This window comes from Nipponia nippon, unplaced genomic scaffold (genome assembly GCF_047370975.1).
Source record: "Nipponia nippon isolate SJK-2023a ecotype South Korea unplaced genomic scaffold, ASM4737097v1 scaffold_5, whole genome shotgun sequence".
NCBI lineage: Eukaryota > Metazoa > Chordata > Aves > Pelecaniformes > Threskiornithidae > Nipponia > Nipponia nippon.
In genome coordinates, this window is record NW_028262369.1 from 39,297,100 (window position 1) to 39,325,051 (window position 27,952).

General features: G+C 36.3%; 2 protein-coding genes across 5 annotated transcripts in view; one reads left to right on the forward strand and one right to left on the reverse strand.

Annotated features, from left to right (window-relative positions):
- CUNH1orf146 (chromosome unknown C1orf146 homolog) lies at positions 1–8,837 on the forward strand. 2 transcript variants are annotated; one of them, XM_009468252.2, is made up of 6 exons: positions 1–83; positions 923–1,040; positions 3,018–3,111; positions 4,229–4,397; positions 7,235–7,313; positions 8,700–8,837. In XM_009468252.2, the coding sequence occupies exons 2-6, from the start codon at positions 972–974 to the stop codon at positions 8,817–8,819; spliced, it is 531 nt and encodes a 176-aa protein (XP_009466527.1). In that variant the 5' UTR covers positions 1–83; positions 923–971; the 3' UTR covers positions 8,820–8,837. The 2 variants fall into 2 exon arrangements, with proteins under 2 accessions (XP_009466527.1, XP_087586696.1); XM_087730570.1 differs by having other exon boundaries at positions 42–83; positions 915–1,040.
- Positions 4,790–27,952, reverse strand: part of GLMN (glomulin, FKBP associated protein) — a 26,616-nt gene continuing 3,453 nt past the window's right edge. For 2 of the 3 annotated variants that reach the window (XM_087730567.1, XM_087730569.1), the window contains 15 exons: positions 27,582–27,690; positions 26,087–26,333; positions 25,491–25,590; positions 21,838–22,025; positions 21,299–21,352; positions 20,337–20,367; positions 19,878–19,967; positions 19,285–19,326; positions 19,117–19,190; positions 18,712–18,796; positions 16,337–16,446; positions 15,146–15,209; positions 11,352–11,475; positions 10,097–10,179; positions 4,790–9,967 (listed from right to left, as the gene is read on the reverse strand). In XM_087730567.1, coding sequence (XP_087586693.1) covers positions 9,860–9,967; positions 10,097–10,179; positions 11,352–11,475; positions 15,146–15,209; positions 16,337–16,446; positions 18,712–18,796; positions 19,117–19,190; positions 19,285–19,326; positions 19,878–19,967; positions 20,337–20,367; positions 21,299–21,352; positions 21,838–22,025; positions 25,491–25,590; positions 26,087–26,333; positions 27,582–27,690 — 1,509 coding nt within the window. In that variant the 3' untranslated portion in view covers positions 4,790–9,859. The remainder of the gene's footprint in view (positions 9,968–10,096; positions 10,180–11,351; positions 11,476–15,145; positions 15,210–16,336; positions 16,447–18,711; positions 18,797–19,116; positions 19,191–19,284; positions 19,327–19,877; positions 19,968–20,336; positions 20,368–21,298; positions 21,353–21,837; positions 22,026–25,490; positions 25,591–26,086; positions 26,334–27,581; positions 27,691–27,952) is intronic. The other variant, XM_087730568.1, reaches the window with a different exon arrangement.

Here is a 27,952-nt window from a genome sequence, read left to right on the forward strand (position 1 = left end):
GCCCCGCCGAGGACGGCCCCGCTCCATGCTCCGCGCCCAGCTGCGAGGCCGAGAGACACCGCGGCACCGGAGGAGGCGGCACGGTGGGGGCTGCCCGGAGGGCGGGAAGCGCGGGGCGGGCTGTCCCTGTTGTCACCTCAGCCAGGGCTCCGCGGGGCCAGGGGGATTCCATTTTAGCGCCTTAACAGGTTTTTAAAATGCGGAGAGGCCGGATTAAATCTTACATTGGGAACCAGCTGGCACACAGGTTTTGTGGAAACCAGCTCTCCCGACCCCCGGCGCGGCAGGCAGTGCCACCCTGCCCCCGGCGGGCACCTCAGAGATGTGAGGCGAGGCCGGGCCCGGCCTCCAGGCTGCCTGGCTGACTTGCACTCTTGCCAGGGAGCTTCGGTGTCCCCAGCTGCACCACATGAGCCTTACTGAAATAGAAACGCCTGCCAAGCTGGATATCCAGGAATGTTTTCAGAAGAGTGAAATGCAAACGTATACGAAAAGAGCTACTGCTCAGGCCCGCGGCATGGTAGGCCGCTCCAGGCTGGGCAGGAGGCCTGGGGCAGTCTTCCCAAAAGTATCTTAGTGTTACAGGTGCACAGTGACAAATGTGCTCTTTGAAAATAGGGCAAATGTTCCTTAGTCGTTTTAAGTGCTTTTAGGAATGTTTTTCTGAAGTCACTTACTACGCTGCTCTCCCTGTTATGCCTTATATAGGAAGCCCTCTCAGATGCAGATTCTTTAAAGCCATTTAGGTATCTAATTGCCATCTTAAATGAGTTCAGTGGTAGTGGGCACCTGTGTACATTTTGGAGAACTGGGTAGTGCCTTGGTTTTTAATCAGATCTTTAATGGATCTGTGTGCCTTAAACATTTCACCTCTGTAATTGTCAGGTAATATTTGTCACCATTCTTTTTCCAAGCTTTTCAGAAGGTGGCAGCTGAGATTCCAGTGCAGAGCCTTTAAACACTTGACGAAAATGACAGAAAGTGGTGGGCAGGAACAGTCAAGATGGATAACAACAGTTATTATGAGTACAGCTCTGCAGGTACAATACCACTTGTCAAGCAGCATCTGACTCACTAAGAAATGCTGGAAGAAGCATTTCCTATATTCTATACGTGGAAATATTTTATGCAATGTCAATGAATATAATTTTTTAAGGATAAAACGGTGACATTAGCCTGAAGTTGTTTCTACTATAGTACTGGTTCTTTTTGTGTGTGTGTGTTTTTTCTCCTAGCTGCTTCTGTACCTATTTAGTATTCTTGCCACCTGCTATTCTGAGTTACACTGCTTTAGGATTGTCCTCCTGACTCATCATTTTTGCACTGCCCTGATGCTGCTTTCAATTAGCCCTATGAATAATTCCATCAGAAATGTTTTTAATTTTATGGATTTCTCCCTAAACACTTTGTTTTCTACTCTACAGTATCAACATTGAGGTAGATTATTACTCAGTAAGTATGTAATTCAGTTTAAAATAGTGACTCTTATAGATATTGATGTATATTTATATCCGTTAATATCAGAAGCCTGGACTGTGTTCCTCAGTAAAGTGAAAGGGTTCGTCAAGGAGCTGGTAATTAGTTCCTGCAGCTGAGACCAATTTCATGCCAGCTGGAGAGAATTTAGAGGCAAGAGGGCTTTGATTCACAAGCAAGGATATCTTATGCTGGCTTGGCTGATAAGGTTATCACCCCATCTCTGCTCTATAAATGGGTGAATGGTGTTGAAGTAATTCCTGAATCACCTTAGTTTAAAGCCTGTTCTTATTTGCCTGCTTGTCTTGGAATGACAGCCTGTAAACTTCCAGTTTGGGAACTGCTTCAAGAGCAACTTAATCCATAATATGGTGAGAGGTATCGGAGGGCAGTGATCTCATCAGCTATACCAGCATAACTCACTCCTATTAATAAGAGTCCCAGCTCTACTCAAAACTATTGCTGTTGGTAAGGGCTCCCAGTGAGCAAAGGTATGGAAATAGCTGAATACAAATCTAAGATGGTTTTTCTTTTACAAAGGCGTTGCTTTGTATCACTTTGGGTTATGAGCTTTCTCTTTTCCCTGTGCAGCTATCCTTTTCTTATAGCTGTTATTTATATTTGTGCATTAAATAATTCACTGTCAGCAGTGGCTTTGAAGCAGAGAATTTTTCCAAAATTGTAGTTATACCTCATAAGCAGCTGTCATTGAGTGTTCCCTTTCCAGACCCCTTGAAAGCATAACATTTCTGATTACTGTCTCCTTCAGGGTTCACTTGCTATCCTGACTTTATTTTGTACTCTTCCACTAAATCACGACACTTCCCTATGTAGGCAAGTTGGCTACATTTTAAATGGATAGGTTAAAGAACACGTTATTAGCTAAAAAGGATTCAGTGATTTAATTTTTAAAATGTGTGTGTTTGAGCAGCTTCTGTAGAACATACTGCAGAAATGCTTTTTGCAGGCTGAAAAATCCATCCAAACCCACTCCATTCTGTAGATTATTATGTTGCATAGTGCCGTGTTCTACTTTTCCTGAGTGGATTGTGTTCTGTAGAAAAGCTTTAAAGAAAATCATGTCCCATACAGATTTTCTGAACTATCTTCCAAATGAAATGCTGACATCTGTGAAAATAATGCAGTCTAATTAACCGGAGTCATAGAAACACGCTACTGTATGTTCCTCACTTCTGCAAATCCTCCTTTAGCACATCTTGCAAAAATAGACTGTAAAATGTTTGAGCTTCTTTATGTATTATGCAAGAGTTTCCTGTGGCAAACTGAACGTATGCATACAAAATTGTCCTTCAATGTTTGATAACTTCCAATGCAAATATTTCAAAATTTCATTAACTGAAAATGTTTAATTACCATTTTACTACTTTCTTCATTGCAAGTGGAATAAAAAATGTTTTAAACAATGATGCTCAAGTTCTACCTATAATGGTTCAGACAATGCTTTAAGAATATTTCCATCTATGTATCTAACTTGTTGGCTGAGAATGTGTTTTAAAACTAACCTTTTAAAATTTATTTAGAATCATGAAATATCCACAATTCTACAGAGGCAACAACACCGAGTTCGATATTCAGAATCGGTGGAAATTGGATCCGTGATTTTTTCTCTTTCTGGTACAGTACTTTGAAGTTTACGTTTTTAAACTCATAAGCCCTAATGAGGTACGAGATCAAGCCCTGTTGTAGGCTACACTAAACTGCATAAAAAGTGCCTTGTTGGACCGTGGTGTGATAGTGGAAGGAGCTGTGCTGTGATTGCATGTAAACCAGGATGGAACAGAGAACTTTGAGGATGAAACATGTTCATTGTTTTTTACTTTTTTTGGATGTCTTGTAGAACAGCTATGTTAGATTTGGCGATCATCAGCTGAACTGTTTAGTAAATTCTTGTTATACCTGAGCAAACATGTTGAGTGCCACTGACGTGTAAGACAGCCATCAACATTTCTAGTATTCATGGCTGTAAACACAAGAGTGAACCAAGACCCTTGGCTTTCATCTTCCAAGTTGAGTTTTCAGACCTCGTGGTAGCAGAGGAGTTAGGGAAAGGATGCTTTGAGCAGGTTTGATAAGGAAATCACTGAAACTGCAAACATGAAATATCTGTCCTTCCTTTTTAGAGCAGAAGATGCTTTAGACAGGTAGATGAGATCCTTAGGCTGAAGCTTTCCTGAACTATAAGGATTAACGAGGCACACATTGGCCTAGTCATTTGTATCGTTGATTGTTAAGCCTCCTAAACTTCAGCCTTCTTAACTTTCCCTTTCAGAATAACTTAGTTGATGGGGTTATAATTTCATTTTTCATGGTAGACAGTTTAGCTTGCTTTTAAGATGTTACAGGTGTGTTTGTTTATCTCATTTAGAAATGGGACTTGCTGAGCTCTTCAATCAGTCTTTGCATTTGCCCTAAATTCATTCCACCATAGCAGCTGCTTGTTCCTGAAGCGTGTGCTTTCAAAGGCATTCAGATGTCTGTATTTTGAGTAGATTGAATAGTTGGGGTTTTTTTGTATATATTATAGTGGAAAATAACCTGTGAGTTATTTGTAGTTTTATCTTAAAAATACTAGTGATCACTGGCCAAATCTCACGCTTGCATTTCACTTCAAGATGTGTAAATTCATTCATGTGTTTTGTTCCATCGCCTTTTAAACTGCTTCCTGTTTTGTGGTGAGAACTTAATCATGTTACTGCTGTGACATACACATTTATATCAATTTCTTCAATAGGTGTTGCATTTATACTGGCAGACACTCAAGACTTGCTGATGACAGGGGAAGAACAGTTTTTCAAAAGAATTCAGAAGTTCATAAACATTCACCGGAACAGTTTTTTGGTTTTGTCAGCTGCTCTTCATGGACCAGAAGAATGGAATGTCATGTTTCGGATTCAGAGAAGGTATGATTTCAACATCAAACCGAAATTGTTATTGCTAGGAAGAAATGAAGTAGCAGTCCTAGACTTGGGAACGTTATTTTAGGAATTATTTTCAGAATTATTTTCAGGAATATGAATTCTGTTTTGCTAATGCACTGGAAAATTATTGAAAGCCTATGTTTATTAAAGGCAAATGAAAAGAATACTAAGTGAATCAATCTGATGTGTCACAGGTAACAAAAGGGGACGTTCCTCAAAACAGCAAATAACATCCCTTTCAATCACTTTAGGGTTATGTAATTCTTTTTAAAGTTTTCTCTTGAACTGGAAAATTAGGCAATTTTCTTAGCTCTTGTCAGCACCTTTTCATGGTCATTTTCAAAACAGAACAGGCAAGTTTCTTTCATGAGAAAAGGCTTTATTGTAAAGTACAGATTCTTGACCAGCTTTTAAAATCTGTTTACTTGGAACAGTGTCTATTATACAGAGCTAACAATAACAACTGAAATAATCAATGTTATTTTACACCAAAAGTATAAAACTGGACACTAAAGCTTTATCTGTGTTTTCTAATGAAGCCTGAAAACTTGCGTGTTTCTGTACATGCCTGCTGACAGGAGTCATCAGATTGTGCTCCATACTTGGAGTCAAAACTATTTTCTGGTAGGTACAGTAGTCCTAACTGCAGTTGCTTTTCACTCTTGACATCAAAGAAGTGACTAACCTAATGGAGTCTTTGATCTTTACCTCCTTGAAACTAGCACCAGTTTCATTAAATCCTGGGCACGCTGCCAAATGCTGATGAGTAGCAGAGTGTATGGGATGAAACGTAGGAAATCTATTACCCATTTGTGAAAATTCCATACATTTTCATGAGAGGTCTTAAAAGCTCTGCCACCATTCAGCAAGAACACGTTATCCAGCTGCTGGCAATGCTAATTCTCAATCTACTCTGTGGTTATGTACAACAGATTTTGTGCACGTGTTGATCACTAACAAATGTGGTGTTTTGAAACTATGTTCCATTTGGCAAGTCAGTAATTTTATTAAAATAAAAATAATAGTTTTGTCATTGTAGGCCATACCAAATTGATGTCGACAAGGCACAATTATATTTTAGATGCATGTGCTTTGTTACTGCATGGCAGCTTGGAGTTCTGCTACTGTATGTAAATCTGTGACTGAGCTTTTGCATTGGTGGGGTTGAAACTTGTGCCATATTCTCTCAAACTACAAGTCACCTGTTGGATTTGTCAAAAAACAAAGTCCCCTGGTATTTTCCAGTCTCCCTGTATTACTGTTTCTTTCTACTGATCTGTGGTTTTGTTGCAATTGGGAAGGATTTTTTTATTATTATTATTAAGAACATTATATGATCGTTGTTCAACACCATGAACACTTCATATAGGGTTGCATATATCATGGGGGAAGGAGGAGAAAAACAATCTTTATCATCACAGCTCAAATGAGCATTCCACTAATATCCTCAGAAAATCTGTGTGTTAATTTTTAAACACCTTGGAGCAAAGACCAGTCATCTGTTCTAATGGCCAGTATTCTGCCCATTGATAAAATGAATAAAATAAAAATGAAATTTAGAGCTGCTGTAATTGGAAGCAAAACTATTGATAGAAATGGATTTTCGTGATCTAGGTATGTACATGTAATTGTTGCACTTCGTTCATTCACGCTTTGCTTAGCCCATTGCTAGTATTAGCAAAGTTGCATCTATTTATTTTCCTAATCCCTAAATGTAAATCAAACCACAGTTTCTGCACCAGATTTTAGCAAAACTCAAGAGTGACCCGAGTACCTACTCTTAGGGGGGGACGCTACCTATAACATGTATTTTTGCTAACTGGAAGAATGGGCAGCCAAGTGCAGACCAGATATCTAACCAGCATGGGTCTTCAAGTCATCAAACAGACTGAGGGGAGGAACAGGTGGTGGGCACAAGGGGAGGCCACAGGGGAGTATACAATTGAGCAGCTGGGCACTTTGTTTGGATTAAATTTTTGATTATTTAAAATTCCTCATTCTTTTTTGTTAAGGCCCTACTGTGTTCTAGCTCCACAACAGAGAACAGCAGCAATGCTAACTTTGCTGTCGTTGTTACAACACACTTAAGATACAAGTCTTAAGGAGAGGCTCTGTGCTTGCCTAAGCTTTGATCTTTCTCTCTTTCATGACTGCACTGAATGACAACTGACGCTAGTATTTTACATCTTCAGATTCCATTCTCAAGAATGAATGCATATGAATAACATTATTTATAGAAAGAGAATGAATTTTAGGTTAAGTTATTTGAATGGACAAGTATTTACAGGAAATTCTTAGCAGAATTATCCCATTATCTTAATTGCATCTGACGTACAGATTGCTCTATTTAGACAGTACACTACAAAGATTTAGTTCAAATTCTGAAGTATTTTTAGCACAGTGTTTTTAGATACTGTCCTGTGTTCCTCCAAAGCCATTAAAAAACCCAAACATTTGTTTACTGGCACTGAGAACAGTCTTCAACAATATAGCAGAAGAGGGTTTAGTTCTCTCTGAATGTACACGTGCTTAAGAAGTGTTGATTGATTGATTGATTGATTGTCAAAGAGCCCTAGAAAGAGAAATGAGCCCTTCCAAATCCCACCTAAACAAGTGACACAGAAATGGGACAGATGGCTATATGAACAGCATAAACTCTCCAGTTGCCTTTAAAGATAAAAGCAATCTTCTATGTACTTGTGGTGAAGGCACAGTAAGAAGTTGTTTACATCACGTGGGAATGCTTTGAGTTTTATGGCATCACAAATTAAATGTGCATTCTAAAAGTAACCTTAGCCTTAATTTATTTTGATGTGCAGATTCCTGGGCAGTAATTTACGTCTAATACCAGTTCATAATACTGCTGAAACTGTTAAGTTAATGCTAACTATAGCTAAGGTAAGTCTGGTTGCATATACTTAAAAATATTAGTTCTTCAGAAGTATATTAGCCAGGAAAAGCCAAGAACTACAAAATATTTATTTTTCCTTAATGGAACTTTTTGGGTTATATTGACCACAATCCATGGAATACATTGAGGTAAGACTGTTACTCTCATGCTTTAGCCGAGTCCTTAAACTATTGGTAAGGGTAACTTTAAAAGCTCTTAATAGCATCTATGAAGACAAATTAGATATTTAAGAGCTAATTCGGCTCTTAAGTTAAGATGTCTTTACTTCATTTACTAGTGCAGAACCAGCATGAGATCTAGATATGTAATGACTTCAACTTAAAGTAAAAATGCCAATCTGAAAACTAGCTACTTGTGGATTTTTAATGATGCACATACTAGTATATTATTTCTACAGCTTAATGAGTGTAATTTATCTGTGTATCTCCAATGTATCCTGTATGCATCAGCACATTATTAATTAAATCTGTTTACTGAACCTCTTTAAAGAACATTTTTCTATGAAAATTCTAACTTAGATAGTAACTGTAACAGTACTAGCAGCATCCCATGTACCAAAAATAAAAAGAGGAGGTTGAATGACATGTTAGGAATCAAACATGAATTTACATTTTGTCCTTTCCTGAAGCGGGCATCTCAAAATAATAAGCGTTAACCTATTCAGAGTATTCATCATTTTAAGAGTGTGTAAGCTACATCTCAACTTACTATATGGCAAATGTTGTTAAATTCTTATGACAATGTTGAACATTGTACTTAAACTTTTTATGGAATCTACTGATGTTTGGCCCAATCTCTTATACAGCATTAACCTAAAAGCTTTCAAGATTACTGCTGATCCTATAAACTTGAATTTACTTTTCTATTTGTTTGGAGTGTTTACACTAAACTTCAACAGGAGAGCCCCTTAATAAGTGATGATAGTATATACCACAAATCTGTCGGTTGCCATTGTATTATTTCTTACCGATGCAGTGCAAAGCCAGTTTAAAGAGCTCATCTTTTGGCAGAGAATCCCTAACTGGTATAGGGCCTGAAAAATGAACTCTTTTGCCACAGGTTAACAGACATGGCCAAGGGAACAATACCATCCAACTAATCCTGAGCTACCATACCTGACTTGTGCTGAAATACTATCCAGATATCAGATCCAATGCTGACAGGGCAGGTTATTTTAGGACTGGTCTTGCACCTAAAGGAATAGAGCAAGTCATCTCTGTGTGCATCATTCCTGAATATCTACTTCAGAAAACATGATTCAAATTTAACTGCTGAATAATTTTACATTTGTACTATTTGAAAAATAAGATGTTGCATACTCTGTTACCTAAGAGTTAGTGTGTCCTACTCATAATGTTTTTCTTTTCTCCAAGATAACTTCCAAGCCACGAGCAGATGATATTCGATACAAAATGGCAATGATAAAAGCCCAAATAATAGAAAACAGTCCAGTTTGGAAGATGCGTCAGGAGTACCAGTTGCATTGTAATTAATTTAGTGTTTGGGTTTTTTATTCATAAATAGCGTGGCTACATTTTAAACAAAATATAGAATGTTCTTAAAAATATAGTTACATTTCCAAAGACTGTATATACAAACTTATGCATTTGGAATGAAAATTTATATTAAATAACTATACAGTGGAAAATAACATACATTATACCAAATGTGCATTCCAAGAAAAAAAAAAGTGATTTAACTGCACTATAGAAGAGACATCCTTGTTTTTAACTTGATTCTGAACCTATGAGCTCATCTGTTTATAATAATTTCCCAAAATATTTAATATATCTTAAGGAAAACTTTATCATGAAAGATAAGGATGACCAAAACAATTCCAAAATATAGGTTTCCCATGCATAAACAGGTATATGTATGAAATCTTAACACTTGTGTTTAAAAAACACACTGTATACCTGTTGTGTTACTAAGTTTTAACATCTTATTTGGCTCAAAGTTGACATGTTTTTCTTTAAGCCTGGTTTCCTTTGCCATAGTGTTTCTACTATTATCTATCTATACCTTACAGTCCTGTTTGTAAACGCAGAAGCTTGTTTGTTCAACATTAAAAAGTGCTAATAGAAATACCTTGTGCTTAAACAGTGCTTTTTAATTAATGGTTCTCCAGCCATTTTATAAAAATCTTTGTAATTCACAACACCAGTCAACAACTCTTATCTAACAAATTTTGAAAATTAACAGAAAAATAAATGCACAACCATACCTCCCTGCCACAGCATAAGAACAAAAAAATCCCCTTGTTTTTAGTTTCTAAACTGAAGAAAAAGCATCAAAGTCTGAAGAGAAGTACTTCAGTAAATAGGTCGGTCATCTCTCTGAATCACGTACAATAGCAAAAGAAAATAAAAAAGAACAGCAACAAGCCTTATGGAAGAGCAGCATTTGCAATTCTTCTAGAGGAGCCCACTCTACATTGCTCTTTTTCAACGGGTGGTAGCTTCCTTTTCAACTAAAGCCTCATAGTCAAAGTGATCTTGTTAAGTAGTACATTAATTCAAATACGTCAGCTGACCTAACTATTTCCATCCATTACAGCTTTTATTTTCACTTCAATGAGTTCTTCAACTCGAGCTAGAACACTTTCTATTAAATCAAATGTGAAGAGAGCCGAGTGTAAAACCTGAAATGACAAAAGAGATTAATGTTATTTTTATTAGAAGAATTTTTGTTTGTTTTTTCCCCACTGTACATGTACATTTGTCTCCAGATTCAACACTTCTGGATAACTTTGAAGGAAAAGCAAACTCACCTGAAGCTGCATTTCAGTAGTCATGGCAGGCATCTTTTCCCCACCAACAGTTACAGAACAAACTGTGTTAGAACTATGGGCCTCTGTAGAAGAAAATAACCCACCAGAGATCAGGCTGCTGTTTCACATAACTTTTAGAATGAAAAGAATATTTTATATATTAGCATTTCTAGACAGTAATTGTTGAAAAACACAAAGCTAGGGATTGACCAAACACAGGGCTGAAGGTGCTGACCCATAAGAGGAAGACAGTTTGAGCTGGATGCTGTCTCTACACTTTCTATATCACATATGACTACATTACTAAACAGGCAATATCTGCAATTCAAAACAGTTTTATACAGCTAAAATGCTCCTTAAAAGGAAAAAAACCTTAAATCTCATCTTTTTTTGGATACATTTTTAATATTTCCACATCCAGAGAGATAGAAGAAGGTTTTTAGCTTGACTTAATGAATCCAGACATGAAATAGTTATTTTATTAAGAAAAGGCTGCAGGCTTCTCTGTTTCAGGCAAATTATTTGTAGCTGGCAAAACTACAAGGACAAGTCTGAAAACTAAGAGGAAAAACTCCTACATTCAGACCATATATTTGAAATTCAGCATAATACTTACAAAGATTAGTTTTTTTCCCCCCAATGTATAAACCATTTACTATGAGCTAGATGTTCTCTCCTGAACTCGAATCTCTTTATGCTTTGTCAAAGGCTAGAGAAATGTAAGAGGGACTTACAGAAAAAGCTTCCTGATTCATTTTAAAGGATTCCCTTTAGAAAGATATCCACAGGTTACCTTCACAAAAATTCCCCTTCTCTGCCTCATACAGTTTACAACAACAGAAGAAGGTATTTCTGATATAATCCTTCAGATATTATTTCTTCTCTTGTTAACCTTCCCACACCTAGTATGAAACCTAAGGGCTATATGTTCACAGAGAGACTTAGATGCTCCTGTCTAACCTTAAAATCAAAAGCATAAATGCAGAACAAGCTTTGAAGATCTTCATGTGACATTTCTATCAGGTTTCCATAAGGTTTACAAATATGATGAGAGATAAACGAGTTCAGATTTTTCTGACCAATTACGAAAATTATTAATAGCAAATATAGCAACTACTGAATTATTTGAAATTTGGAATAGTGTCAACAGTTAAATAAAACATGATCTATACAGCACTCGCCAATTTGTTGTTTCCAAAGGATTTCCAAAGTTTCTAAATATGAACAAAGCAAAGAAAAAAAGAAAACAACTAACCTCTTCTGTTTTCTTTCTTATTCTTTATTTCTGCTTCATAGTGCGCTTTTGACATATTGAGTCCTACATGCAGTGGTTTTAAAAAATTTTGCTCAATCTTGGCAAGCGTGGTCCATACACCAGTCTATTCAAACACAAGAGAGAAGGTCACAAATTAGTTTTAATGGAGCATTGCAACGCTAAGTTTTTGAGCATGAGTTTTTGGACTAGTCTTCATAACATATGCTTCTGGGAGGAAAAAGAAAAAAAGAATTTAGACTCATCCATTTAAGCATGAATAGCATCATGATGGACATTTAAGGTCGTCGCCCTCTCTCTTACATTTTCAACATTATTTGTTGAAACTTGGAGGATGAAGCAGACAAAAAAAAAAAAACGGAGCAGGAAGAAACCTAGTGTGGAGGCTGATAACTACAGCAATGGAAACGCACATTGTCAACTTGTTCTTGTACGCAAAGCTGAAAGGATCTTGGCATGTTGGGGGAGGTACTAGCTACTTTCTCAGGCTAGAATCTCTACAGTGAGTAAACAGCAGTTGTAAATTCCTCTGAGATAATTCAGCAGCAAAATGGCACAAATATTTAAATTCATGTTCCCAAATTAACACTGTATTGCTATGCCAAATGAAAGCTCTGATAAATGTCATGCTCCCCAAATATAAGGGTCTTGTCTATATTGCATTCAGTTGAAAAAGCCTTGTAGGAATGTAACTGGATATGCTACTAGCCCATCCTTAGGCGCAGTAGCCAGTGACACATGAACTTCTCCCCGCTTTGGTATGGGTGAAAGGAGTTGCAATGATGGCACTCAGGAAGGAAGAGATACAAGGCAAAGATGCTCAAAAGCAAGGCTGTTCGCAGTTACACAGCACAAGAGGAAAACTTCTCTGCCTTGGCACCTTATAAGCTTGTAGTTACAAAACTGCTGTAGAAGGAAACAAATATAAAGCAGTCTTTGTGTCTTTAGATATAGGAGCCATTTATATGACTCCTTTCTTCAGGCAGTATCCTCAAAGGGCAGAGTAAGGACGACAAAAATAAGAATTCTCAACGTCAAATAGTATTGTTGATTACAGCGGAAAATTCACCAAATTTTAATGCTAAATGACACAAAGTTAACTGGTCAAATAAGAAAACCGGTAATTACTTCCACCACAATGGGGCTAAAAATGAAGAACTAACTTTCCAGAAAAATACTGATTTTTAAACTTGATTAATGAAAGTGCTTGTTACACAGCAATCAAAATATCTGAACTGACATGAAAGGAAGCATTTTCTTTCTGCCCCGCTTGCACTATATGAAGGGAGACAGGGAGGAAGTCAAGAAGAACTGGCAGGGCTTAAATTTAAGGGAAAACTTCAGAAGAGGTGATGCTATTTTCTCCTCAAACTGTAGGGACATTCTTTATGCCAGGTACTAGAGAACATTGTTACAGCAATTGTGCGCTACTAAGTATAAATTTTTAATCATAATAAAAGAGGAATATTCTCTTTTGTTATGAAGCTATGCATTTACATGAAACTGAGTGGACCATAATGAGCACTTAAATAGTAATCACTCTGTAAATCTGAGAAATGGACATAGTCTATCGATACTAACCAATTACATAAATAGTAAATTAGAAATGCACCAATTGAAAGCTATTTTTACTATTCATTTTCATTATGGTTTTGGTAATCAGTGCAAGCTACATTATTCTTCTACTTAGACTAATAACATCATTAGGCACTTATAAAACTTGTGTTCATAGATCTCAAAGTGCTCTAAAAGCAGATTAGAATTTTTTGTGTTTTAGAAAAGAGAAAATTATATGCTGAATTCTATTACTCCAAATCATAAAGAAAGTCAAGGAACTGAGGGAGAACAACAAAACACCTTAGGATGCTTGTCTGCTGGTTAGAATATTCATCTGACCATGATATCGCTTATTCAAGTCAGGAAAAGCTTTGCTGTACTTTAAAACAGAAAATCAATTTTTCTTTAAAGGGTCACCAATTTAAACAACTATTTTAATGCAAAAATGAAAACATTTAGTACTAAGGAGATCATAGAACGGTTTGGGTTGGGAGGGACCTTTAAAGGTCATCTAGTCTAACCCCTCTGCAATGAGCACGGACATCTTCAACTAGATCAGGTGATACTTGTTCGCTGCGTGATATAGTGGATAAAAAGCTACTGAATTGCATAAATTAGAGGAACAGTGGAACACAATGATTTGAAAGAGTCAACAGTTGCATTTACTATTAGAATAAGTAGCCATTTGGTAGTGGAATGTGATTGGAAAAGTAAACACCAATAATTCCATTGGCTCTTCAATGCTGTAGCGACACAATGCAAGTCAGAGCACTTATAAATCTAAAACACTGCTAGAATATGGAATCCATATATGGACCCAGTTGTTAAATTCAAACAAGTTTCCCCTTCGAGTATCCAGGACCACATTTCCATCAACTGCAGGTGGACAGGACTGACCGTACACAAAAACAGCAGATCCATCATAATATAGAATCGTCAAGGTTGGAAAAGACCCTTAAGAGCATCGAGTCCAACTGTCAACCTATCACTGCCAAGTCCATCTATACCATGTCTTCAAGCACCGTATCTATCCGTTCTTTAAATACCTCCAGGGATGGAGACTCAACCACTTCCCTGGGCAGCCTGTTCCAATGCTTGACCATTGTCATATGTGACACTGAAAAGCCATACAGCAGTTGAATAACAAATACAGCTTGCACTGAGCTACCAGTAACAAATGTTGCTGACTGCTTCAGCCAGAAAAGAGCTAAAAAAAAAAAAACACAACAAAAAAACCAGAGAAGAAAGAGGTGGGGTTTACAACTAAAGCTACAAAATCCTGCTTTAAACTGAGGTAGTGTAATATTATATGGGTAAAATACATAACGGCAGTTTCAATTTTTTAAATATACTGCAAAGTTTAAATATGCAGAGTATTTCTGAAATATTCAAACATGCACACATAGGAGAAATGAAGGTAAAGAGCTATACCTATAATAAAAACATAGGTAAACTACAGTGGTGGGCAGTTTAGGCTGGCAAGTTACCTCTGTGCATAAAACATTCTAGGTTGTACCCAGTAAAGCAATGTAGCAGAAAATTGGGTAGGTCTGGCCATTCCTTTTATTACCTGAGGAGATGGATCTTACAGACAAGGATTTTTTTTGATGCTAATACCTAGAGAAGCTTTTAACATGTACCTATCATGCAGCTGCACAGTTGCTCTAAATATAGAGTAGTTTTGCCCAGCTAAAAACTATTTAAATATGATTATTAAATACTTTCTCAGAAATCTTAATACTATTAACTTTCAGCATATTGCACAAAAAGTACTTTGCGTAAAGATGAATAAAATGGATCTCTTGAACTGCAAAGGTTTGTATTATTATACAGAAATCCACTTGGAGGCTTGAGGGATACCACCGAATCAATAAGCAAGAGTAACAAATATTTTTTCTCACGGGAATACTTGACAGAGATGTTATTTTATGGTGACACACTCTAAAATTATGGACATAGACCACAGTTCATCAGGCAGAGTAAAAGGATTAGCTTGTTTACAGTAACAGTTAAGTATGAATGCAATCAAATTTCATCAGAATAAAAACAACACATCACGGATCTCCTAATGTAGTTAATAAAAACATCACTTCTGGACTACTGACCATTGCAAAGAAAAATGCAAAAACCATGTTTTTGAATCAAGGATAACAGCATTCACATGAATCCAGCTCTCAGCCCTTAGCTAATCAATCATTTTCAAATCAATTAGTACTTACTTGATTATCACTTTCACAATCCTTAATGACTAAGTATCTTAGTAGATTTAGTGATGCCATAATCCTGTGAATTAAAAATACACTATTATTTAGAACACAGATATGTACTACAGGGATAATTTAAATTGTCCATTACCCAGACATCCTAAAAATATCCATCTGTACAAAATGCGATCACTCATCTGTTGAGCAATATAGCTCAGTCTAGAGCACCAGCGTGCAGTAACGTCCATATTACAACAGCTGACACTTTGCAAGTAAGATTAAAACTGTCAGCAGATTGGAAAAGGCTGGGGATTGTGAAGGAAAGAGTTCTCTGAAGAGACAGAACCTTATTACAGAATTTGTAATATGCATCACTGGTGATCCAAAGTTGGTATGAAACTAGTGTGACAGTTCTCTTCATTATCGTATTTAATTTTTACTTTTGAGTGCTTTTTAAAAATATGCTTTTTGCTTTTCTTTTACCATACTGTTTAGCAGAAACTATTTATTGCCTTTTCCAGGTAAACAGTGCAAGTACAGATCACACATCTGGGTTTTTAAGTAGTTATGTGTCCATCTGGACACTATCACCCTACTGACTTACAAGCCCAACCTTTACTCATCATATAGGAAGAGACTTGTCCTATACAAGAGATTTTCAGAGACATTTCCAGTTATTTTTATATTACTTAATGCAAGTGTTTGCTGTTCAGGTGGCTCTGTATTCCCACTCCTGAGATACGGATTCCCAGCAGCAATCTGTGAAACAGCCTCAAAAAGGCTGTGTGCTGTAAATTGTATCCGATAATTGTTATTCCCCTGTGTCACGTAAGACAACATACCACATTTCTTTTGTTCCTCCAATTGCTTCTGCAGAAAGCTGACAAACCATACAGTCCTGAACAAATAATGCTTTACCAATTAGTTCTGTAATTTGACATCTGAGGCCTTATATCCTCAGGGAATGGAGGAGGAATTCCTTTCTTATTGTTAAAACCAATGTAATAGCATTGTGACATTCTTCTATACAGAGTTAGTTGAAAGGATGGTTGAAATAAGTGATCACTTCCATTTCTAGTTTAAAATACATTGATACTGTCACCTCATTAATTACATGGCAGCATACCTCCCATTGTAGTAAGGTAGTTTGAAGTCTTTTTAAGTGATTAAAAAGGAGAGAAGTCTCTAACTGTGATTACAACTCACCTATCTGAGTTTTGCAGAAGATCTGTCTCGGCACCTTCTGGAAGCAAAAGCACTAAATCTAGAAGGGAGATCAGGTGATGTCCTGTAAACCAAATGTTGTCACATGGCTTCTGAAAAAATGAGATAAAAAGTTTAGCTGAGTGCAAAATGTAAATCTTAAAGATATCTTAAATAAATCTTAAATAATTTAACAACAATTTTGGGAAAACAGAAAAGCAAAAAAAAAAAAAAATAGAAATCAAACACTGGAAGCAATATTTTCTAATTAGTACATGTGATTGAAGTATGCAAACTAGTCTTCATAATCCTCCCTACTTTGTCTCTTCAGGCCAAGCTGTTCTTCTCAGTTTCAGCAGAATAGATTGTCCACCTTTATCACCATACCACCATCTATATAGTTAATATTTGCTTACATAAACTTAGCAAATTGTACTAGGCACTCTCTTTTTTTATACTGAGGTTTGGAACAATTAGCTATCTTTACCAGAGACTCTATTAATTTCATAATAATAATTATATGGGACACACATAAAAGTGTCACAATTTTTTTTAAAGATAAGGTGTTTTAAGTTTTCTTTGCATATTTCTAAACCCACAACTCCTAGCAATGCTTTCAGGTAAAGCAGACCTTCACCTCTATGGTTCTTTGATGGAGGAAGGGCAGTCAGTTACTTTCTTCTGAAAGAGGGAGCGGGGAGAGGACAGAAGGGAGAATCATTTAAGCATAAGATGGAGAATACTAGGTTTTGAAGTGGCAGAACATAATTATTCTGATGTCTTCTGCATCACAGACAGACCACTCGCTATTTTCACAAAAATTCCCCTAAATTACAACAAATTATGAGGTGAGGAGGGGCAAAACAACAAAAAATCCCCACCTTTCTCGCTTGTTTAGTGGAAGTTTTTTAAGGCCTTGCAGCTAAGACCCCTGAAAATTCCCTCCTCAGTGAGGATGATTGAGCCTCCCTGCACTGGTGCTAACTTAAGGGTGTGCCCATCATTCCCAAAGAGCGAGTGAGCCCACTTCTCTCTGAAAGTTTCGCAGCCTCTTCAAAAGGCTATTTCACATCAGTACAACAAAGCTGAAAACACGGAGTTGTTGCAGAGATCCCATGTTGGCCACGTCCTTATTCCAGGTAAAGGTGGGGAGGGTTGGGGGAAGAGATATCATACACAGGGCAAAAGCTAGACAAGAAAAGAAACCAGGACAAAGCCAGAAATGGATTAGAAGGAAAACTGAGATTAGATAAGTAGACGAGAAGGGTAACTGTCTGTTAAGTCAGATCAGGTGAGGGTCCTGGAAAGATTAAGACTAGCTGGGCACAAAAACCAAGATGAAATAAATGGATAGCAATAGGAAATTGTTATCCTTATGTCTATAGCAGAATTCTTTGCAACAAACCTAGAATATTCAAATTCATATGATGAAATTTTAAAATTATTTGTCTTTTTGACAGCCAGGGAACTCTACACGGAAGAAATGTATTAAGAGAATCATGAAGCTGCATAGTCAAAAAATTAATTAGTAAGGAAATTTCAGAATATACTTTTACTTATTCAATTTTGGTGCAAGCCCCTTTTGTAACCGTTTTCGTATTATCGTCTTCTTCACCCCTGCTGATTCAATATAAAGGACAGACTATGATCTAATAAATAGTAATTCCCTGTTTTCTAACATAATTTTGCTAGTATAAAATATATATAAATTTATTATATTGTCCTATTTGACAAAAGGCAGTATCCTTGAGAATCAAATTTGGTTTGGAAAAGGCCCTAAGCAGTTAAAAAAAAAAAGAGAAAGAGAGAGAAAGAGAGTTAATAATTTATTTTTAATTAATTTTTCCAACTTCCCAGTATAAATGATTATAAAATATGAGATTTAAATGGCTTTGATCTAGCTCAACCCTTTCTGATGAATTTAACATTTGTGAAGCACTCATAATATAAGGCTGACTGTCATCATAAAAACCAAGAAAGAATTAGTAATTCTGTCTGGACTGTAGCATTTGAAATATATTCAAGAAATGAGGAACTGTGAGGATAAAACAAAATACTAAGTAGTTCCTCTTGAGAAAGAAGCAAGTATTTTCAAGCACAGAAAAGATAATAACTTCTTAGAAAAATGCAGTAAGATTGTGCAATTAAAAGACAGATTTGTAAAATTATAATGTAAAAATACACATGCAGAAAAAAGCCATATGCAGAAGTAGTTAATATTTTAATTACATAATTACATAATTTCCCAATCTTATGTTTCTTTCCAAAGTGGATATTTTTAATGCATCACTCAAAGCTTAAGGTGTACACATTTTACTCAACATTATACCAATAGAATTTTGAGATGGCAACTTGGTTTTTACTGGTAATAGCCTCACCGTTAATGATAAGTGAATCTGATCTTTTATGTTTTTAATAATGTATCCTTCCACACCAGCATGGTTGCTTGTCTTCAGTAAACACCTTCAAACAAACAAACAAAAAATGATATTACCTCTTCAATGCTGCCTATATAGTTAGCTCAAAACTTAGATGACATTATGGCCTTATGCACTAAGTGGGAGTTTTACCACAGCAAAATGACCATGTAACCTTTAAACGCAAGCTTACACAAGACAGCTGACTTTATGTGAGAAAATTGGAATTCGTTATTTATCAAAAAATTAACATAGTAAAATTAATGTGGTTTACCAGGTAAAAACTCTGTCAGAAATCATTGTATCTATGCAATTAAGCTGTGATAAAGCTGATATTACACAGCCTATAGTAATTTGGATGCATACCTGAATAATGTATATTTTCCCTCTGCGTCAAACTTGTCTATGAACAACTGCAAAATATTTAAACTCTTCTTTCTCTAAAAAAAAAAAAAAAAAAAAAAAGATGTTATCAGATTAATTCTAATTAAATAAATTCAGCATTTAACTGATTCTGTAGGTCCCATTACGTACCAGATGTTCTATGGGACAAAGGGTCATAACTTTCACCAAATCCTGCAGTTAGACAAAGAAAACATAATTTCTAGTTACATACATTATTACATTACATCACACTAACTAAAATCTATTCAAGACATTAAAAAAAAAAACAAACCCACAACCAAAACCAAAAAACCCACAGCCCACAAAACCATGCCTATGAGAAGATTCTCATCAGAGAAATTCACATTAGCTTCAGTGGTTGAAATCCCAGGGCTGATACACAAGACTACTATTCTCATACCGTCGGGTCCAAATAAGAATGCAGTCAAGCAGCAGATTTGCAAGGAAGAGGCAAAAATGAGCAAGCATCATCTTTCAGCTCAGATCAGTGCCCACCTGCCTCAATGGCCTGTACATAGACTAAGTATATTTTGTCACTGAAACTTCATGCTGTAGCAGGTAGAAAAGACAATCAATTCTGTATAGCATGACACTGAAGGTTTCAATTTAACGACACAAGTGTACAAAGGTTCGGTAGTATGTCCTCTCTCAAACACCTACAAGACAGCTAGATACTATGTATAATCAAACTTTAAAGACTTCTGTACACTGCTTCTTATTACCTGAGGTACGTTAATAAAATCTCCGAATTCTAAATACTGATGGAGAAGGCTATTGTCTTCTATTCTCAATAAACAGCTCTCAAACAGGTCCTGCAGGTGGGGGGAAAAAAAAAGCTGCCAACATCTTGCACATATATAAGACATTAATCTATATGCTTAACATTTCATGGCTAAAACAGCCTTCACTATAAATGCTCATTCACATATCCAAAGTTCCTAGGAGCTACAAATGTAAGTGATAATGGTAATTTAAACATTTATGCATGTGTGTAAAGTTCAATAAATATAAGTGTTTGTAAAACTGAAGAATACCTAATTAAGCCTCAAAATATTTCTGAAACTATTATCTGAACTATCATTTGTACCTTTCTTAGAAAGGGAAACTCACGTTTTACCATTACTTAAACTGGAAAAAAATAAACATTCCAACATTGAAAATTTGATTAAAAGAAAACTTACAAGTCCTTTAGATAACATAGATTCTTCTGTTCTAGAAAAAAAGAAACATTATCAAATTTAAGTTAACTAAAAAGACACTGCTAATATTTCAGACAAAATACTAGAACAGAGATCAAAAAGAACTTGTCCCTCAACAATTTTCATTCTATTTTCTAAATACAGTATCTTCATTATTCCTCTCAAAGATTTTTAGAATAAACTGGCTGATGAAAAGTTGAAAATCAGACGCCTCTCTTCAGGGTCAAAAATGACTTTTTTTTTTTTTTTCCTCAATATTTATCAATGCTCAAAAGTAACATCTCATATCTCACAGGTATCAAGACATTGATTAACAAAGAAAATTAAACTTTTCCCAGATGATTCCATTTGCATAGTCCTGCAAGCCTAAGAAAAACACAGCAGATCCTAAACTGAAAAGACCAGGAAGTTTTGTTTAAATTTTACCAGGTAAGTAGTCATAACGGGAAACTTCCCTTCTATAGCAGTGCTAGAAACTATTTGGTCAACACTGCTGCTTATGGAAGGTGAAATAATCACAGTATATAGAAAAGTCTGGTTTCCTTTAGAAAGCCTGACCTTTAATCAGATTGCGTATCGTATCAGAATACATTCAAATAAATACTATCACGAGAGTCTTCTCTAGTCGTAAACTAATTGTTACAGAAGTACAAGTAAATATATACTCTAATTATTCTGCATGTGTTTAAGAGACGTTAATTTTGCATTTTCAGAATAAAGTTTCTAAAAATGATACCACAATACAGGCTGAAAACAATAAATGAATGTTATAGACAACTTTTTACACTTCTTAGTAAAAGAAGCCATCTTGTGGAACTTGCCATTTTAATTCTCACATTTAAAAACATCCTCTGAACTTATCCGATATATTTGAAATTTAATTCTATGAATTACTATAAAAGATCACACCCACTGTCTAGCACTCCAAATACCACAAACCCTACCTTTTCAGTAGCATTTCAATATGAGTCATATTGCATTGCAGAAGGTATGATGGACTAAAAGAGAAAAATTAGGTTTACATTAAACTGCGTAAGCCATATACATCTGCACATAGTTAATATATTTGACAGGATTAGTCTTTTTTTTTCAATTTCTGAAAATATAAAATTAATAATTTTGAAATAGACACAAAATAGTAAGTCAAATTGCTGTTAATAACTCTTACGTGGAAACTGTCTATAAATATGCAACTGAAAATTTAATACATGTTAATTTTCAGCATGTACTAACCCTACCAGTTTCTTTAAAAGGACAGCTCATCTAAAATTAAACTGTAATAGAGTCATCTGCAGGACTGGGGTATGTTCTTATGTATATACTATAAGCTACATAAAATATAAATGCATAAAGGTGGACATAAAACAAGTATTAGTGAAATACACAGTTTTCATCCGTAACTTCACAAATAAAAAGTTTCCTTCTGCTCAGAAAGAATCTTCAAAGTACAGACTTACGATAAGTGAGGAAGAATAGTTCTTACCTAAATACCATTGGAAAGCAATCAATACCAAAATGCTGAACAAACATCAGATATGACAGACATGCCAAAGAATCTGCAGAATTCTTTCGCTCTATGTCCGCAAACTCCTCATTCTCCCAGTGTGGGCTTTTGTCTTTACGATGCAAAAACACTAAAGGTATCAATTCTCTTATATCCCACAAAATGTCCTAAAAAAGAAAGATAGATTGACTATAGTTGCCTTTAAAGGACCTGTATACCAATTAAGTTTCAAAGCTTTAACTGTATTTACAGTAAATTCTCTTACATAGCATACGTACAAATTAATATAAATATTTTGTGAGTATTTATGATATACACAAAAAAGACCCTGCAGGAAAAATAACTAATGTTAGAAGAATGATACTAAGATAGCAAAGTCAAACACTCAAAAGTTAGCAAAACACAAAACAAAGTCACCCTGCAAAACCCTAGTTTGACTCCCTTATCCACAATGCTATGAATAATGAGAGCTTCATGATCACATTATGCCACAGGACCCGTGTTTTTCAGATCACAGAATACTCAGTATTTTGTTTTCTGCTCACTAATCAATATGCAACACAATGTTTATCTGCTAAAGGCAAGCCCTGCTGTAAAATCAGAATGCCCTGTACGGCCTTTCTTTCCAGTGATGCACAACACAATGACACCTGAGTACTTCACAAATACTAGTGTTTCCCCCCCCCCCCCCCATTCATGTGGATTAGGAGGCAGCGTAACTCTTATTGTACATATTATGAAGAAACAGCGAGACCAATGTTAACTCACTCTTCTGGGGTTGTCCAAACTGAACGTCTGGGATCTCATTTTGGAAAATTAGGATTACACAAGATGTCATATAGTCAAAGCATGACTTTACTAACCTTAGCTGCAGCTCTCATTACCCAATTCCACAAACAGCAAAAGTGAATTTCTTGAGAAAATGAAGAAAAGGTAATTCATAATTAGCATAAAAAACATGGTTTCAGACTGTGCCCAACAGGAGAGGCAGGATAAAAAGCCAGTTTCTCACAGCACCCTTCAACTATCTTAACCATGAGATCATCTTTTGGTAATCCCTGCTTCCTTCACTGCATACCCTTAAAGTCCTGCAATAAATGAAGTAAAGGTCTCAGAGACAAGATTCTCTTTCATTGCACAACCCTGATCGATCACACAGCAGTTCCATCCTATGCTGAGACATGCTGTGGAAAAAAATGGATGTGATCATGATAGAAAACCTAATTATGGTTGAAAAACAACCAAAAGTTTTGCTAACTGCTTAGTGTGCTTCACTTGACAATCTTAACATTTGGATATAGAATTTTGAGTGCAAAAATGCTTAGATTTTTAAACGCAAATTCGAGAAGAAACAGGGTTGCATCACATGGCAACCTCCAGACTTCCTCTGCGTGCATGCACATTTGCACACACATATAGAGTGTATTTATGTGTGCTTTCCTCATCCCAGCTGGCTCCAGGTCTTCCTTTTGAAACTCATCAAGTCTTAGTGTGCCATTCCCTCCCCCAAAACGACACTCTGACCCAGTCTCTCTGCTCTTCTAGGACTAATTCCTCCACTGTATCATATAAAAAGCTGTCTTTCTTCTGACTCCCTAGTTCATAGTTCACAGCCGTTTCAGCCATGTTCTTCTGACAGCTGGATTTCCTCTGTCCCTCAGCCAGCTTCACCCCCACTCTACCTTCTCTGTAACTTCCATTTCCCTCTCACATAGCTCCAGGCATTCTTTGACTTTTGTGTTTCTGTATTCAACTGTGAATTTTCCTCCTTTAACCAGGGATAACAAGGTAGAACAAAGTCCAAAGCTCAAACCTAACTTTGTTCTTTAATGCAGTCAATGTTAACATGAGAAACAAGTGTATCCATAGTTAATAAATCAACTTACAGAAAAGAATTGTAATGGCCAGTTATCAAAACCAGAATTGTATTTTTGTTAACAGTAAATATTAATAACCAGTTAATAGTCATTTAATGCTCAGTTCTCCTATATGTTTAAAAAGGTCAGCTTGTTTTATAAGAGTTGAAGACGTGAGCTGCAATCGTGATACAAATGAGCTGTTACTGTCTACTCAGTGTTACCGAACATTGGCTACCCTGAGGGAAGACTCCGTTTAGTACCGGGAATATTTTCCGCCCTTATATTTCATTGTAAGATTTACCAGCCTGTTTCTGAATAAACTGTTATAAAATAATCCAGCACCTGGCTGTCAAGAAGGTTCCTTCATTTCATCAGCCCAACACAAAGTCATTGTATAACCACACATTTGAAAATTAGAGACAACTGATATTTACAGATATTTTAAATTCGGTGTACTGCGTCTGGCTGGCATGGAGTTGATTTTCTTCATGGCAGCCCACATGGTGCTGTGTTTTAGACTTGTGACCAAAACAGTGTTTATAACACACCAGTGTTTCAGCTATGGCTGAAGAGTGCTTGCACAGCGTCAAGGCCTTCTGTTTCTTACTCTGCCGCTCAGCAAGCAAGCAGAGGGGGAGTGAGAAGCTGGGAGGGGACACAGCTGGGACAACTGACCCGAACCGATATTCCAAAGAGATATTCCATACCATATAACATCACGCTCAGCAACACATTGTGTGGGGGGAGGTAGTATTTTTCAGATTAACTGTTGTTCAGAGACTGGCTGGGCAGTAATCTGCTGGTAGGAGGTGGTAAGTGACTGCCATTGATTGCATCACTTGTGGGTTTTTTCCTTCACTTATTAAATTGCCTTTTTCTCAAACCATGAGTTTTTCTTGCCTTTGCCCTTCAGATTCTCTTCCCCATTCTGCTGCAGGGGGGGCTCAGTGACTGGCTGGGGGCTTCGCTACCAGCTGGGGTCAAGCCACTACATTTGGATACATGCAAGAGAGGAAATATTCTTTACCACATTCAAAATATGAACAAAGCACAGCTCTACCTGCTGTAACTTTATTAATCACACCTAGTCCTATTTCTGAAAATATACACCTATTGTGTGTTCCAACATACGCATGGACTGTACTTGACTATGTCCTTATAGGGCTTGGTTTTGCTGCAAATTTAAGTAAAATTATCTATACCCACAATAATCTTGCTCTAATAAAACATAGGTGCTATGCAAAACATTCAAAACCAGAGTAACTGCATTGGTAGCATGGAGTGGACGTGTTCCTGCTGAATTTCCAGCTATAGCATCAGCAGCAGTCAAGCATCAATTTATATTCTTCAATAGTCAGCAGGCACTGCACCAGGCATATTAGAGATTTCTCTCTGTGCAACACTTGGATTAAAGGTAAGATGTAGATTTTGCCTTGACATAATACTGCAGCAAAGACAATCCTTTAGATATTCTAATAAAATCATACACCACCAAGAAAAAGCAGCAGTTACAGCAAAGTAGCAGCTGCTGATTCAGAGCGCAGTCCAGACTGGTTTATAAGGAGCAAAACTGTATCTGCAAGATTTGTAATTTCCAGAGATGACACATGGAACTGTTCTAGACCTTTATCTACCTGTGTGATCTTATAAGGCCCAGTAAATCATCCCACTAACCAATAAAGGAACCAAAATGAGCTCTAGAACAAATTATAGGTAATTCTGAACTAGACCACTGGTTTTGCAAACACTGCAATTAATTTTGACTGCACTTACTATAATTTCAGTTGCAAAATGCCGAAAGGGATGCTCTTCAATGCCCTCAAGTTGCTCAAGCTGAGCTGTCAATAATGGGTATTTCAGGCTTTTCATACAGCTGAAATAAAAAGAGGTGAAACTAAATCACCAATAAGGTCACAAGCACAGACTATAATAGTGTCATTGATGACCAAGAATAAAGTCTATGTTCGTATTAGCTGCTGCCATTCCTGATATTCCAAGGAGAATAAAAAATAACATCTCCTGAAGAAGCATTCCTTAGACTTCACTTCCAGGATACGATTATCCTCACTGTTGTAAATTTGAGGGGAAGCAGAAGAATACCAGAACAGCTTCACAGCACAGAGACTAGTATTTCTTTACCATTTCCCTGGACTAAAAGAAAAAAATAATTATTTTTACCTTTCTTCTCTCACTTCACAAATATGTAAGGCATATTTAGGGTTTTTCTTTTTCGAAATAACACATTAGTTAATGTAAGTTGGCAGCATTATATTACACTAATAAGATGATTTATTTACGGCCTATGTAATAAATGCCAAGTTCATTTTGTTAAGGTATAGGAATATATTACACTAACATAAAACGCTCACAATTTTAATAATTCTTCTTTCAGCTCCATGTCATTGTATTCTGATGACTTTTCCATGTTTTTAACAACTTCATTCACAAAAGGTTTAGCAAAGTCCACCACTGCCTTACAACATTGACAGAGACCAAGTTTATCTTCTTGTATTTGCTGTTTTGTATAAGGTACAGGTAAGGGAGTAAGCTGATTCATAATCATGGCCAAAGATAAACCCACTGAGTAGGCCTTCTTGTTCTGAAGTTTCAAAAGCACTGGGAGAAAGGGGCGGGGAGAGAGAGAGAGAGAGAGAGAATATTTTGAGACATTAAGTTATTACTTAGAGGAAAACATGAAGAAAAACAATGTGACTACATAAGAAAGCCTTTAGTTTCAGGCAAGGAGAAGGAATGATACCTGAAATCACATGAGCAAATCCGGCAAGACTAAACATCATCAGCTACTTTAATATGCTGTAGTTAAGATGACCATATATTTGAGAATGACAAATATTAAAGCAGCCATGCATTTCAACACAGTCTTCCTTTCTCTGTAGCACTGTGATGAGGACTGGAAAAAAAAAAAATCTGTCTTTCTAGAACTAGTCTAAGTGAAATAATATTCATTTATCTGACCTGGAAAACTGATTTATTCTTGCTTTATTGCTTGACTCCTTCTGTCCTTGGCAAAACCAGAGGCAATGGCCCAACCTTTCTGCTGAGATCTGACTCTACCTGAAGCAGCTCAGAACTGTTCTATACTCCACAGCAGAACCAACAGAGGGGCTCCCAGGCTGAGGATATAGCGCAAGTGGCTCTCCACTTAAACTGCACTCAGTGCAGGCTGTCTGCAGATTGGCTATCCAAAAACCCATATACTTCTAATTACCAAAATGTTAAATTCTTGTTAAATTCTAACATAGTTCAATAACACATCTCAGAGACTGCTACAATCAGGCTTAAACTTGATACAAGACACTTGATTTCGTCTCACATATCACAACAAAAACTACTACTTGTTACATACTTAGTGGGTGTCCAAAACCAACATTTTTAGGTTTTACATATAAGCCAGAAGAATGCTTCCCCCCTCACCAATCAAATATTTCAACGTGCTTCAATCTGAAATAAAAGGTTTATACTATGAAAATATGGAATTGTGTATTTTAGAAGTTAAATAATGAAGAATTTCACAAATCCATGTAATTCTCTATTTCTGAAACAACAGTATGAATAGTTTACACCTCTAAATATAACTGTCACAGGACCACATTCTTGTAAATGATGAAAAATAGCCGAATATTTCTTTTTCAACTTATGCTATTAATCCCATCTAAAATCTTTTTCTAACAGGCCAATATAAGCATGAAAATTATACCTTGTGTTTTTTTGCAGAATATAATGGTCTGTAAAGCCTGTCAGGACAGACATACTCTGAAACTATTCCAGCAAAGGCTAAACTGATTTGATAAATAAATGAGAAAATAATTTAATTCAGAAATCACACAAGAAAGTGCATCTTACCTGTCTGCAAAGGCTGAAGCAATAACATGACAGTCTGGCACACCTGCTCTCCAGAGGTTTGCTCAATCTGCTCAAGTAAACCTAAGAAAAGTTCCTTCGGATTGCATAGCTGCAGGAGAGGAACAATGCATATTTTTTAATCACCATGGTCATAAGCGAAAAAATTAATCACAAGCAAACTTCAATACAGAAGTCCCTGAACATCAAGAAAGCAGATCTGAACAGCCAAGATAATTTTTAAGGAAATAAATATGAAACAATAAGTACTTCCCTAAAATTAACATCTTCTGTAGATTGTATATGTATGTACACTTTCATATAAGCTGAAAACATCTAATAATAAATAATAACACTAAACTTGATTTTTATGG